Raw genomic sequence first — 12,500 nt, 5'->3', positions numbered from 1 at the left:
TTACTAATATACATTTTAATCAAAAATATCTTTGCCCTAATAACCACAAATCCAGCTTTATCTGCAAATCCATTCATGACACACTCAACTTTTGTTTTACTGTATGTCACTGTTGTTTTATTATATTAATGTCTCAGCAATAACTAAACTATAACGATGTGAGAATTTTAGTCAGGAATAAAATAATTGGCTTTAAGCTCAAATTCTAACAGTTATTATAAACAAACAATAGATGTTTGTGAAAAATATCCTTTCCCTAATAACCATACATCTACCTTTATCTGCAAATCTGTTTATGTAAAATATCCTCACTTTATTATATTTATCTCAGAAACTCCAATAACATAAGAATTTTTCTTTAGGAACTGCAAATAGGAAGCTGCAATAATTGACCTCAAGCTCTAATTCTAATAGTCTCCAGTACACATTATTATGAAAAAATCACCTTGCCCTAATTATCATACATCTAGCTTTTATCCACAAATCAATTCATAATATACTGGACTTTAGTTTTACTGTATATCGTTGTTGTTTTATTACATTTGTCTCACAGCTATACCAAAGTTATAGCCTATAAAGATATAAGATTTATAGTTAGGAACTGCAAATAAATGACTTTAAGCTCAAATTCTAATAGTTATTGATGTATGTTTTTATGAAAAATATCTTTGCCCTAATAACCATGAATCTAGCATCATCTGCTGATGTGTTCATGATACCCTCGACTTTAGTTTTACTGTATGTCGTTGTTGTTTTATTATATTAATGTCACAGCTATAACAAAAATATAGCCTATATAAGAATTGTAGCTGGGAAGACAGAATAAGAAACAAATTATAATAGTTACTAATATACATTTTTATGAAAGATATTCTTGCCCTAATAACCCCAAATCTACCTTTATCTGCAAATGCATTCATAGTAAACTAAGTCTTTTGTTTTACTGTACGTCATTGTTGTTTTATTATATATGTATATAAATTATTATATATATATATATATATATATATAAACAAACAATATAAGAATTTTAGTTACTACAATTGACTTTAAGCTCAAATGTATATAGTAACTAATATACATTTTTATGTAAAATATCCTTGCCCAAATAACCAAAAATCTACCTTTATTCATAAATCCATCCATAACATATTCAACTTTTGTTTTACTGTAAAGCTATAACAAAAATTTAATCCAAAAATTTGAATTTTAGTGAGAAAGACATAATAAAAAACTGCAATAATTGAGTTTAAGCTCAAAATCTAATAGTTATTAATGTACTTTTTAATTTTAAAAAAAGATTGTCCTAATAACCATAAATTTACCTTTATCTGCAAATCCATTCATGATATAGTCAACTTTTGTTTTACTGTGTGTCACAGGTTGCGACGTAGTGGCGCAGCAGGTAGTGCGGTCGCCTCACAGCAAGAAGGTCGCTGGTTAGAACCTCGGCTCAGTTGGCGTTTCTGTGTGGAGTTTGCATGTTCTCCCTGCATTTGCGTGAGTTTCCTCTGGGTGCTCCGGTTTCCCCCACAGTCCAAAGACATGCAGTACAGGTGAATTGAGAAGGCTAAATTGTCCGTAGTGTATAAGTGTGTGTGTGATTGTGGATGTTTCCCAGAGATGGGTTGCAGCTGGAAGGGCATTCGCTGCGTAAAAACATGCTGGATAAGATGGCGGTTCATTCCGCTGTGGCGATAAATCTACCTTTATCTGCAAATCTGTTCATGATATACTCGACTTCAGTTTTACTGTGTCGTTGTTGTTTATTATATTTAACTCACAGCATAAACAAACATCCAGCCTAACGATACAAGAATTTTAGTTAGAACTACAATAATTGACTTTAAGCTCAAATTCTAATAGTGATTGAGATATTTTAATGAGAAATATCCTTACCCTAATAACTATGAATCTAGCTTTATCTGCAGATCCATTCATGATAGACTCGACTTTAGTTTTACTGTATATCGTTGTTTTATTATATTTATCTCACAGCTATAACAGAAATATAACCTATATTGATATAAGAATTATAGTTCATTTATTATTTTTTTTTTTGCCTTAATCCCTTTATTAATCCTGGGTCGCCCCAGCGGAATGAACCACCAGAATTATAGTTAGAAACTGCAAATAAGAAACTGCAATAATTGACTTTAAGCTCAAATTCTAATGGTTATTATACACAAACAATATACTCGACTTTTGTTTTACTCTATGTCATTGTTGTTTTATTATATTCATCTCACAACTATAAGAAAAAATATAGCCTAAAACGATAGGAGAATTTTAGTTAAGAAGACAGAATAAGAAACAAATTCTAACAGTTACTAATATACATTTCTTTAAAAAAATACCCTTGCTCTTATAACCACACATCTAGCTTTATCTGCAGATCTGTTCATGACGGTCAACTTTTGATTCACTGTATGCCGTTGTTGTTTTATTATATTAATCACAGCTATAACAAAAAGAAAATAGTCTAACAACATAAGAATTTAACTTAGTAAGACAGAATAATTAACTTTAAGCTCAAATTCTAATAGTCACTAATATCCTTGCAGTAATAACCATACATCTACCTTTATCTGCAAAACTATTCATGATATACTCGACTTTAGTTGTATTGTATGTTATTGTTGTTGTTTTAATATTTTTATCTCACAGCTATAACAAAATCTAATCTAAAGATATAAGAATTTAACTTAGGAAGGCAATAATTGACTTTAAGCTCAAATTCTAATAGTTATTATACACAAACAATAGATGTTTCTGAAAAACATCCTTGCCCTAATAACCAAAAATCTACCTTTATCCATGAATCCATTTATGATATACTCAGCTTTTGTTCTACTCTATGTCATTGTTGTTTTATTATATTTATCTCACAGCTGTAACAAAAAAATACAGCCTACAACAATATAAGAATTGTAGTTAAGAAGACAGAATAAGAAACAAATTCTAACAGTTACTAATATACATTTCTATAAAAAAAAAATACCCTTGCTCTTATAACTACAAATCTAGCTTTATCTGCAGATCTGTTCATGACAGTCAACTTTTGATTCACTGTATGCCGTTGTTGTTTTATTATATTAATCACAGCTATAACAAAAAGAAAATAGTCTAACAACAGAAGAATTTAACTTAGTAAGACAGAATAATTAACTTTAAGCTCAAATTCTAATAGTCACTAATATCCTTGCAGTAATAACCATACATCTACCTTTATCTGCAAAACTATTCATGATATAATCGACTTTAGTTGTATTGTATGTTATTGTTGTTGTTTTAATATTTTTATCTCACAGCTATAACAAAATCTAATCTAAAGATATAAGAATTTAACTTAGGAAGGCAATAATTGACTTTAAGCTCAAATTCTAATAGTTATTATACACAAACAATATATGTTTCTGAAAAGTATCCTTGCTCTAATAACCAAAAATCTACCTTTATCCATAAATCCATTTATGATATACTCAGCTTTTGTTCTACTCTTATGTCATTGTTGTTTTATTATATTTATCTCACGGTTGCAACAAAAAATACAACCTATAACAATATAAGAATTGTAGTTAAGAAGACAGAATAAGAAACAAAATCTAAGTTACTAATATACATTTCTATAAAAAAATACCCTTGCTCTTATAACCACAAATCTAGCTTTATCTGCAGATCTGTTCATGACAGTCAACTTTTGTTTCACTGTATACCGTTGTTGTTTTATTATATTAATCACAGCTATAACAAAAAGAAAATAGCCTAACAACATAAGAATTTAACTTAGTAAGACAGAATAAGTTTAAGCTCAAATTCTAATATTTACTAATATACATTTATATTAAAAAAAGACATCCTTGCCCTATTAACAATAAATCTAGCTTCATCTGCAGATCTGTTATTGATATACTCAACTTTAATTTTACTGTATGCCGTTGTTGTTTTAATATATTTATCTCACAGCTATAACAAAATCTAATCTAAAGATATAAGAATTTAACTTAGGAAGGCAATAATTGACTTTAAGCTCAAATTCTAATAGTTATTATACACAAACAATAGATGTTTCTGAAAAACATCCTTGCCCTAATAACCAGAAATCTACCTGTATCCACAAATCCCTTTATGATATACTCGACTTCAGTTTTATTGCTTTTTTTTACTGTTGTTCATAATATTTATCTCACAGCTGTAACAAAATAATACAGCCTATAACGATATGGGAATTATAGTTAGGAAGACAGAATAAGAAACTATCTAATAGTTACTAATATACATTACTATAAAAACATCCTTGCCCTAATAACCACAAATCTGCCTCCATTAAAGATAGAGTCGACTTTAGTTTTAAAGCCTGTCTCTGCGTTTCATCACGTTCATCTAACAGCTATAACCAAAAATATGATGCTATAAGAATATTAGTTTAGCAGACAGAATAAGAAACCTGCTCAGATTAACTTTAAGCTCAAATTCCAAGAGTTTTTGATGTACTTCTCAGTCTCCGGCTCCGGTCACATCTATGAATATTTATATGTGTACATCAGGCTGTCATGTACTGTATAAAGAAGACAGCACAGATCCCCATCCATACGATACACACACACGCACACACACACACTCTTACCTTCATTATTGGATGTTCCTCTGGATCCCAGGACCTGCATTGATATAGTCCACACTAAGAGGGGCAGCAGCCCTGGATCTGATGCCATCGTGCAAATGTGGACCCGGCGCTCGGGGAGAAACCTCTCTCTCTCTCTCTCTCTCTCGCTCTCCCCTCTCCCTCGCTCTCTCTCTTTCTTCTGCTCTGCCAGTGTAGAAGCGGAGCGATAGTCTCTCTATCAGGAACTGCTTTCAAAACTGCCGACTGCACTCGCGCACATGCAACACCACCAGGCGCAGCACGGGGGCGTGTCCACAGCTGCCTGTCACAAAGAGCGGCCAATGAGAAGGCAGCATATGAAATATGCAATTTTACTGTGCATGAGCGCTTCCCCTGTGTGTTAAGCGAGATCATATTGCAAGATGTTTATTGATTAATTGTGTGAAATATTAAAACTGAAATGATTGTGCACAGAAATTACAATGGGATACAGTAATTTACTTTGATGATATTAAATTAGAAAATAATATATTTATTTAATAAAAAAATTCTCTTTTGTATTAAGTGAGGTTATATTTGGGCGAAGCAGTGGCGCAGTAGGTAGTGCTGTCGCCTCACACAAGAAGGTGGCTGGGTCACTGGTTCGAGCCTCGACTCAGTTGGCGTTTCTGTGTGGAGTTTGAATGTTCTCCCTGCGTTCGCGTGGGTTTCCTCCGGGTGCTTTGGTTTCCCCCACAGTCCAAAGACATGCGGTACAGGTGAATTGGGTAGGCTAAATTGTCCGTAGTGTGTGTGAATGTGTGTGTAGATGTTTCCCAGAGATGGGTTGTGGCTGGAAGGGCATCCGCTGCGTAAAAACTTGCTGGATAAGTTGGCGGTTCATTCCGCTGTGGCGACCCCGGATTAATAAAGGGACTAAGCCGACAAGAAAATGAATGAATGAATGAATGAGATTATATTTCTAGGCATGTGATTTATGGCATTATTATTATTAATGCTGTTTTTTTATGTTATTGATTTAAATATTAACACCAAAAGATATTTTAGTTCAATGAAAATTATTTATTTATTTTAATTATAATTTTTAAACAGGAAAAGATTAAAAGATAATCGTGCCTGACTTAGCATGAATGTTGTTTTTCAGCAGGTTCCTGCTCTGCAGATAGGGTTGGGTATTATTTGGGGTTATTTCGGTACCGGTGCTAAATCAGTACTTTTAAAATGGTACCAGTGCTAAAACGGTGCCTAAACCAATACTTTTGAGCCACAAAATTATGGTGAATGACTCTAGAAAAATCATTTATTTGACAAAATCTTTTAAAAATCATTTTAATAGAACAATATAATTAGGTTTAAAGTAAACATCACTTCATATTTTATATGTTAGAATTACATTAATATATTTCCTTTGATCATTTGTTAGCATGAATTGAAGATGTGCATTATGAAATTACATTAGCTTACTGCTAACCTGTGGAAAGGCTGTCATCAAAATACTGAACTCCTTTTTTCTAAGATTGGGGCTTGTGACTGTTTACATGGTTATCACTAATCTAATGACTTGCCTTAATCTGAATAAGACAATAATATGATCAAGGTGTTTACTTGAGTTGCTTTTTGAATGTTCCTTTCATGATCCCCCCTGACATGTTATAGTCAGTGGTGGTTCTAGACCAGAGAAACTGGGGGAATTTGTAAGAACTTTCCCAATGATTATTTGATGTATTTGTTGTGGAGTTAATTGAAGCCTTTCGATGAGTCACACATAATGTCGTAACAAAGTTCACGCACACACACACACACACACATACTGTGTGGTTTCTCTCAACCTTTTTTTTCTTAACTCGCCTATCGGTGAAGTTGTTTTTTTTTCCCTCTCCGCTGTCGCTTCTAGCTTGCATGGTTTGGGATCGGTGAAGCTACCCATCGATGAATTTGCTCTTCAGTGTTTGAACTCTCAGTAAGGATTTTAAACCACACTAAATTGAGCTGAGCTGAACTTAACACTTAACTTAAAAACTGAACTACTCTGTTTCAATTATTATAACCATTTATGTGATGCTGCTTTGACACAATCTACGTTGTAAAAGCGCTATACAAATAAAGCTGAATTGAATTGAAAAATGTGACAGGATGCACGTAAATATCAACTGCTGTATGGATATCCGTTATGTTAATGTACAAAATAAACCTGATTTAACGTCCACAAATCGGTATTGAAGTTTTTTCTTTTATAATTGTACTGACACATGGCTGTGGTGATGAATTACAGATATTTGCACCATCTTTAATACAAAAACGCACTGTTTTAAAAACATTTTGACTTGATCACATTTGATGATGACTGACAATCACAGATAGCTGAACAGATCTTTTAATCTTGGTTGCTTCGCACACGTCCTGTTTTGTTGATATGATTATATGCATTACTACGGAGACATGTTAATATGAGGCTGTCAATTAATTTGGTGGGTGGGGAAACCGCACTCCAATGTCGCATTGCGGTCAACCTCAAAATGGGAGGGATTTGTATCCAATTTTAACGTCAGAAAATAAAAAAGTAAGTTTTATTGTGTTTATATCACCCCAATATGACCGTGGACACACTATACCTACACACAGTTCTGTTTAAACAGCTTAAAAAAATTTAATATTTGAAAATATAATTAAATAAAATATTTCATATTATTATAAAATATTTTATTTAAAATAAAACAAAATAAAATAATGGAAATATACTGTCAAAATGGATATTGTCTACATTACACAAATTTTGAAAAAAATTGCATTTAAATTATTAAAATTCTGAAACTAATAACGGTTCAAACCTAAATGTACTTGAAATTGGGCAAAATCTTTAATACTATTATAATTATTATTATTATTTATTATTAATAAATTTATTTATTATTACAACAGACAGCATATATATATTAACTTAATTAATTCCATAATTCCATATTATTAATAGAACAGAGCAAGGCATCTACTATTAAAATTAACTGTTAACTAATGGGGCGCACAATCTAATAATCTCGACAACAAAAACATCAAATAACCCTACTTAGTATTTTAATAAACTGGATCTTTGCATCATCTGTGTCCGTTTCTCTCACTGACTGCTGTTTATCTGACATAACAGTGGGCAGGGAGAACCAGCTTGTTTGCATTTAAAGGCACAGGCAACAAAAATGTCTTCTTAGCTCAAAATTCACATATTCAGCAGGCTACAATAAATAATCTGATGGGTATTTTGAGCTGAAACTTAACAGACACATCCCGGAGACACCAAAGACTTGTATCTTGTAAAATAGGAGCCTCATTAATGTTCAGCAATACCGAGAGATAATATTGTAGATCTAATGAAAATATTACATATTTATTACTATAAAGCATAAGTGTACTGTTGACGTCATAATTCTGTATTAGTCTTTACAACCTCACATTTTCCCCAGCAGAACATGCAGTGCATCAGATATGTTTATTAAATATTCGTCCTCCCTCATATTAGCAGATAAAAAAGCAGGACATTCAATTTCAGATCAGTGTGTTATTATTTATGAACAAGAGACTACCTCGGTCGCCATCGTCTGATGGATTTTCTGATTAAGTGCTTCAGGCACAGATAAAATGATGTCTGCATACACTGTACAAAAATGCTGGGTTCCACACAACTTATTTTTGTGTTGAGACAAGATGAAATAATTTTGTTAATTTTTATTATTATATTTTAGTAAAATCCTACACAGAAAAGGCTTTTGTAGCTTGTTTAAACAACTTACTTAAAATGAGTTGAAACATTTCAATTCTTAAATTTTGGAGGGGACAACATTTTTTTAGGTTTGATCCTGTAACGGTCCCAGTGTTTCCTTCAGTTCAATGTTTTTATCTGTCTTGCCCTTTCATTTAGAGCTTTCTGGTTAATTACCTTAGTTACTTTGTCTCATCATGTTGCAACACGGGCTTATTCTGAAAACATAGCCCTATACTTCTGGAGATCACGAAATATGTATTCAGTTGTGCGTATGGCTGCATTTAATCTTTAAAATTAACGCTACAATGGGGTATAACACAGTTCCTTTTCTCCCTTACCAGCTGACTGCTTACCTCCATATAGACTGCTTTTCCACTTTTACCAGTTTGCCCAGTGGCTCGCCGCATACATTGGCAGACCTGAGATGCGTAGTGGAGTTGACCGCGAAAGTACGGGGGTGCTTGCTGGCCAATCTGTGCTTTTTAAAACACTATAAGATAGGTTTAGGAAAGTAGGAGGTTGGGTCAGTCGATCGGTCAGTTAGTCAGTCAACAGCGGCCTCTGGTGGATTTCCACTAGAACAGCAGGCGCGAATGGTACTCACGAGAGAAATTTTGGGTTTGAAAGAGCATACACAGTGGCCTCTGGTGGATTTGCGAAAGCAAAAACTGCAAATAAATAAAAAAAAGTAGCTACTGGGATGTATTTTGCTCTTTCCAGAAATGTATATAGGGGTACATAATCAGAATGAGCCTGGGTTGTCATATTGTTTAACCTAATTGTTTGCACTTGTATATGCCTCGGTTAAGCCATTTGTTGTCAGTCGTTTAGGTTACTTCCAGAATGTCTGACTGTTCTCCCTGTCCTTGTTTTGTATATGTTTTAATTGGAGTTATCAATAAACCCGGAAAGACTGCCTTTGGATTCTCACAATTGTTTTCTCTCCCTGCACCACATGTCAGACGTGACAGATCCACTTAAATGTGTAAAAACTATTAAGTTAAATTAATTGATTTGTGTTACATATATATGAAGGAATTTTGTGGAAGCCAGCCTCTTTTTTTTACATTGCATAAACATATTAGTTTCACAAATTTAAGTGGATTGAACATAAAACAATTAAGTTGGCCAAAAAAAACCTCAAGCATTGTGTTGTTTGAGCTCATTTTAAATAATTAATTGAAACAAGCAGCAAATGTAATTTTAATGAATTTATTTATTTTGGAGTGTATCAGCTTCTCTTCTCAAGCCAAATATCTGATTCAGTAAGACCTCCAATCTCTAAACTGGAGTCAGTATTTGCTTTCCTGACATTGATTCAAGTTAATCCATAGAATGATCTCCATTTCACACAACAGAATACTGCATCAACGCATTTTACATAACCAATTTCAGATTTCTGCTGAAATGACACAAACTTTTATGCCACGGAAAAGTTCTCTGTCCACACTCTACAGTACCAAATTTGCAGTGTATTCATGCATAGGTTATTATTCTCGAAAGTTAAAAATGATTTAAAGGTTTACACTGTTTAACATTTATTAAATCATTAACAAACATGAAATCCACAGAAACAATTTTATACTGCTTTAAATGAACCTCTATGTAATGTGTATTTGTAAATACAAAAAAATTATAAAAATACAAAAATAAATAATAATAATTATCAATATTATTATATTAATTATTATTTATATAATTATTATTATTCATTTACCTACGACTTAGTCCCTTTATTCATAAGGGGTCGCCACAGCGTAACCGCCAACTTATCCAGCATATGTTTTACAAGGGGATGCCCTTTCATCTGCAACCCAGTACTGGGAATCATCCAAACACACTCATTCACACACATACATTACAGCCAATTTAGTTTTACTTTTGGAAAAATACTGTCAAAATGGATATTGTCTAGATCACATCATCAAGTGTTTTGAAATGATAACAAATACTTAAATGCATAATTTTTCAATCCTTTGTCATTGGGCATTTTTGCACTTGTACTTGAAGAAAAAATAAATCAAATAAAGTAAAATAAAATAAGTGAATAAGGAAAATACATAAATAATTCATAATGAAATGTTTAAGATTAAGATTGTAAAGATGTAAGATTTTATGTAGGACAATTTACATGTTTGAGGGTCACAAACCTGACAGACTAATTAATTAAATAACTAATTAATTAATTGTTTTAAAATGCTGGGCTGTTAAACCCAAGTGTGGGTAAAATATGGAGGATCTCATTTTATGCGGTTTAAACTATTATGTGCTTACAATACATTATAGGGTGTTTTAAGCTCTAAGGGATGAATCGTCCAAAACTTCAAAAACTTTACTTAAAAAAACATTTTTGTTGCTCACTGCGACTCTGATTGGTGGACTTTTCTGTACAGCATCATGGGTAGTGTAGTTTTACTGCACCAATTCAGCTGTTCCACGCTTGAACTGTTCCAACAATGCGAAAGGATGACTTCAACAAAAGATCATTTAACACCTTCTTGGTTTAAAAGTTTATATGTTCTCCTTAAAAATCTACTTCTATCTCACGATTGCACTCTATAAGCTGAATTATGCAAACACTTTAGTTTAAGTAACAATTAAGTTTACTACTGGCTTATTAGCTTAGTATTATTAATATATTAACATTTATTAGTGTTTATAAAGTATGATCTTATTTTACATCCCAACTACTACCTTGCAGCTAATCAGTAGTTTATTGAGCTAAAGGTCTTAGTTAATCGTATGTTAATAGTGTTAACTGTATAGTAAAATAAAGTGTGACCAGAATTATAATTGAAGTCAAAATGATTCGCCCTCCAGTAATTTATTTATTTATTTATTTATTTATTTATTTATTTATTTATTTTTTATATTTCCCAAATGATATTTAACAGAGTTTTGTCACAGTATTTCATACAATACATTTTCTTCTGGAATAAGTCTTATTTGTTAAATTTTGGCTAGAATAAAAGCTGTATTTATTTTTTTAAGATCAATTTTATTAGCCTCTTTAAGCTATATATTTTTTTGATTGTCTACAGTAGAGGTCTGCATTCACATGGTACAGCTGGAGCTGCGGGACCCGACCGGATATCTTGTGGAGCGGGAATAAATTTCAGAATAAAATGTAGAAGTGGTCGGTAACTCTGGTGTAATTTGAACGGGAGCGGGCGGTCTACCAATATAGCGTTCCCGAGACAGAGAGAGAGAAAGAGCGTGTGAGTGAGCAAAGACAGTAGTGTGCGTATCCGTGGTGCTGTGTGTCACTTGTTATAGGCTGTCTGGACACTGTAGCATCCAGCTGGGTGTTTTTTTTGGGAGACATATTTAATCGCTATACATTTTACATTCTTCCTTGGCCCAATATGTATCTGCTATGTGTATTGAAATAATGCTGATATGAGATATAAAACACAATCGGTAGTTGGCAAATATATTGAGTGGATGTGTTTATAAATCTGACTTTAGAAGAGTCAGTGTCTCACCAGCAACAAACCTCACCGTACGTCACTCATGTCTCATCACAAAGGGGTAAACAATACTGACATTAAGCCTACAATCCTTGCACAACCTACACTTTTGTTGCAACTGCGAATTATGAAGCCGGAGGTACGTATAGCTGCATTTCATTTTTTAAGCGACTGCTACGGGGCGGTATGACGTCGTTCCTTTTCGCATTTACCATCTGACCGCTTACCTCCATGTGGAGGGCTTTCCCACTGCAACCAGTTTGTCCAGTTAGCTCATTGTGTACGTCGGTGAACTTGAGACGCAGCAAGGAGCTGACCACAACGACCTGGTTCGAGTCCGGGGAAGAGCGGTTCCAGAAATCAGATCAGACAAAAACAGAATCCAAAAAATAAAGTGAGCAAGTCCATAACCGGGTGAGAATGTGGTAAAATCCGAAAACATCGTAAAAAATCTGACTTTTCTTTTTCTGGATGGGGGTTTTTAAATTGTTGGTTGGGTTTAGGGAAGTAAGTGGGTGGGCAGGTCAATCTGTAAAATTGGTTGGGTTCAGCAAAGGAGGAGGGTGGGTCAGACGATTGGCTGGTTGCCCAGTCAATCATGTAGTCAGTCAGACAGATGGTCGTTTGACAGCGACCTCTGGTGGATTTACGCGAGAACAGAACGGGCTCG

General features: G+C 33.4%; 1 protein-coding gene and 2 long non-coding RNA genes across 13 annotated transcripts in view; 2 read left to right on the top strand and 1 right to left on the bottom strand.

Annotated features, from left to right (window-relative positions):
- Positions 1–4,894, top strand: part of LOC147841878 (uncharacterized) — a 9,461-nt gene extending 4,567 nt beyond the window's left edge. Inside the window, exons 2-3 of the long non-coding RNA XR_015503048.1 lie at positions 1,586–3,124; positions 3,765–4,894. This is a non-coding gene — a long non-coding RNA (uncharacterized LOC147841878). The remainder of the gene's footprint in view (positions 1–1,585; positions 3,125–3,764) is intronic.
- The window catches only part of epha8 (eph receptor A8), a 336,681-nt gene that overhangs the window by 157,785 nt on the left and 166,396 nt on the right, over positions 1–12,500 (bottom strand). For 7 of the 11 annotated variants that reach the window (XM_087274196.1, XM_087274200.1, XM_087274193.1 and 4 more), the window contains one exon: positions 4,628–4,928. In XM_087274196.1, coding sequence (XP_087130322.1) covers positions 4,628–4,715 — 88 coding nt within the window. In that variant the 5' untranslated portion in view covers positions 4,716–4,928. The remainder of the gene's footprint in view (positions 1–4,627; positions 4,929–12,500) is intronic. The other 4 variants (XM_087274198.1, XM_087274202.1, XM_087274194.1 and 1 more) reach the window with 1 other exon arrangement.
- LOC147841877 (uncharacterized) overlaps positions 1–12,500 on the top strand; it is a 174,321-nt gene that overhangs the window by 58,592 nt on the left and 103,229 nt on the right. The gene's annotated exons all lie outside the window — the stretch shown is intronic.

Source organism: Danio rerio, chromosome 11 (genome assembly GCF_052040795.2).
Source record: "Danio rerio strain M-AB ecotype USA chromosome 11, GRCz13ab, whole genome shotgun sequence".
NCBI lineage: Eukaryota > Metazoa > Chordata > Actinopteri > Cypriniformes > Danionidae > Danio > Danio rerio.
The sequence above is the reverse complement of the archived record's forward strand: the minus strand, read 5'-3'. Positions and strand labels throughout refer to the sequence as shown.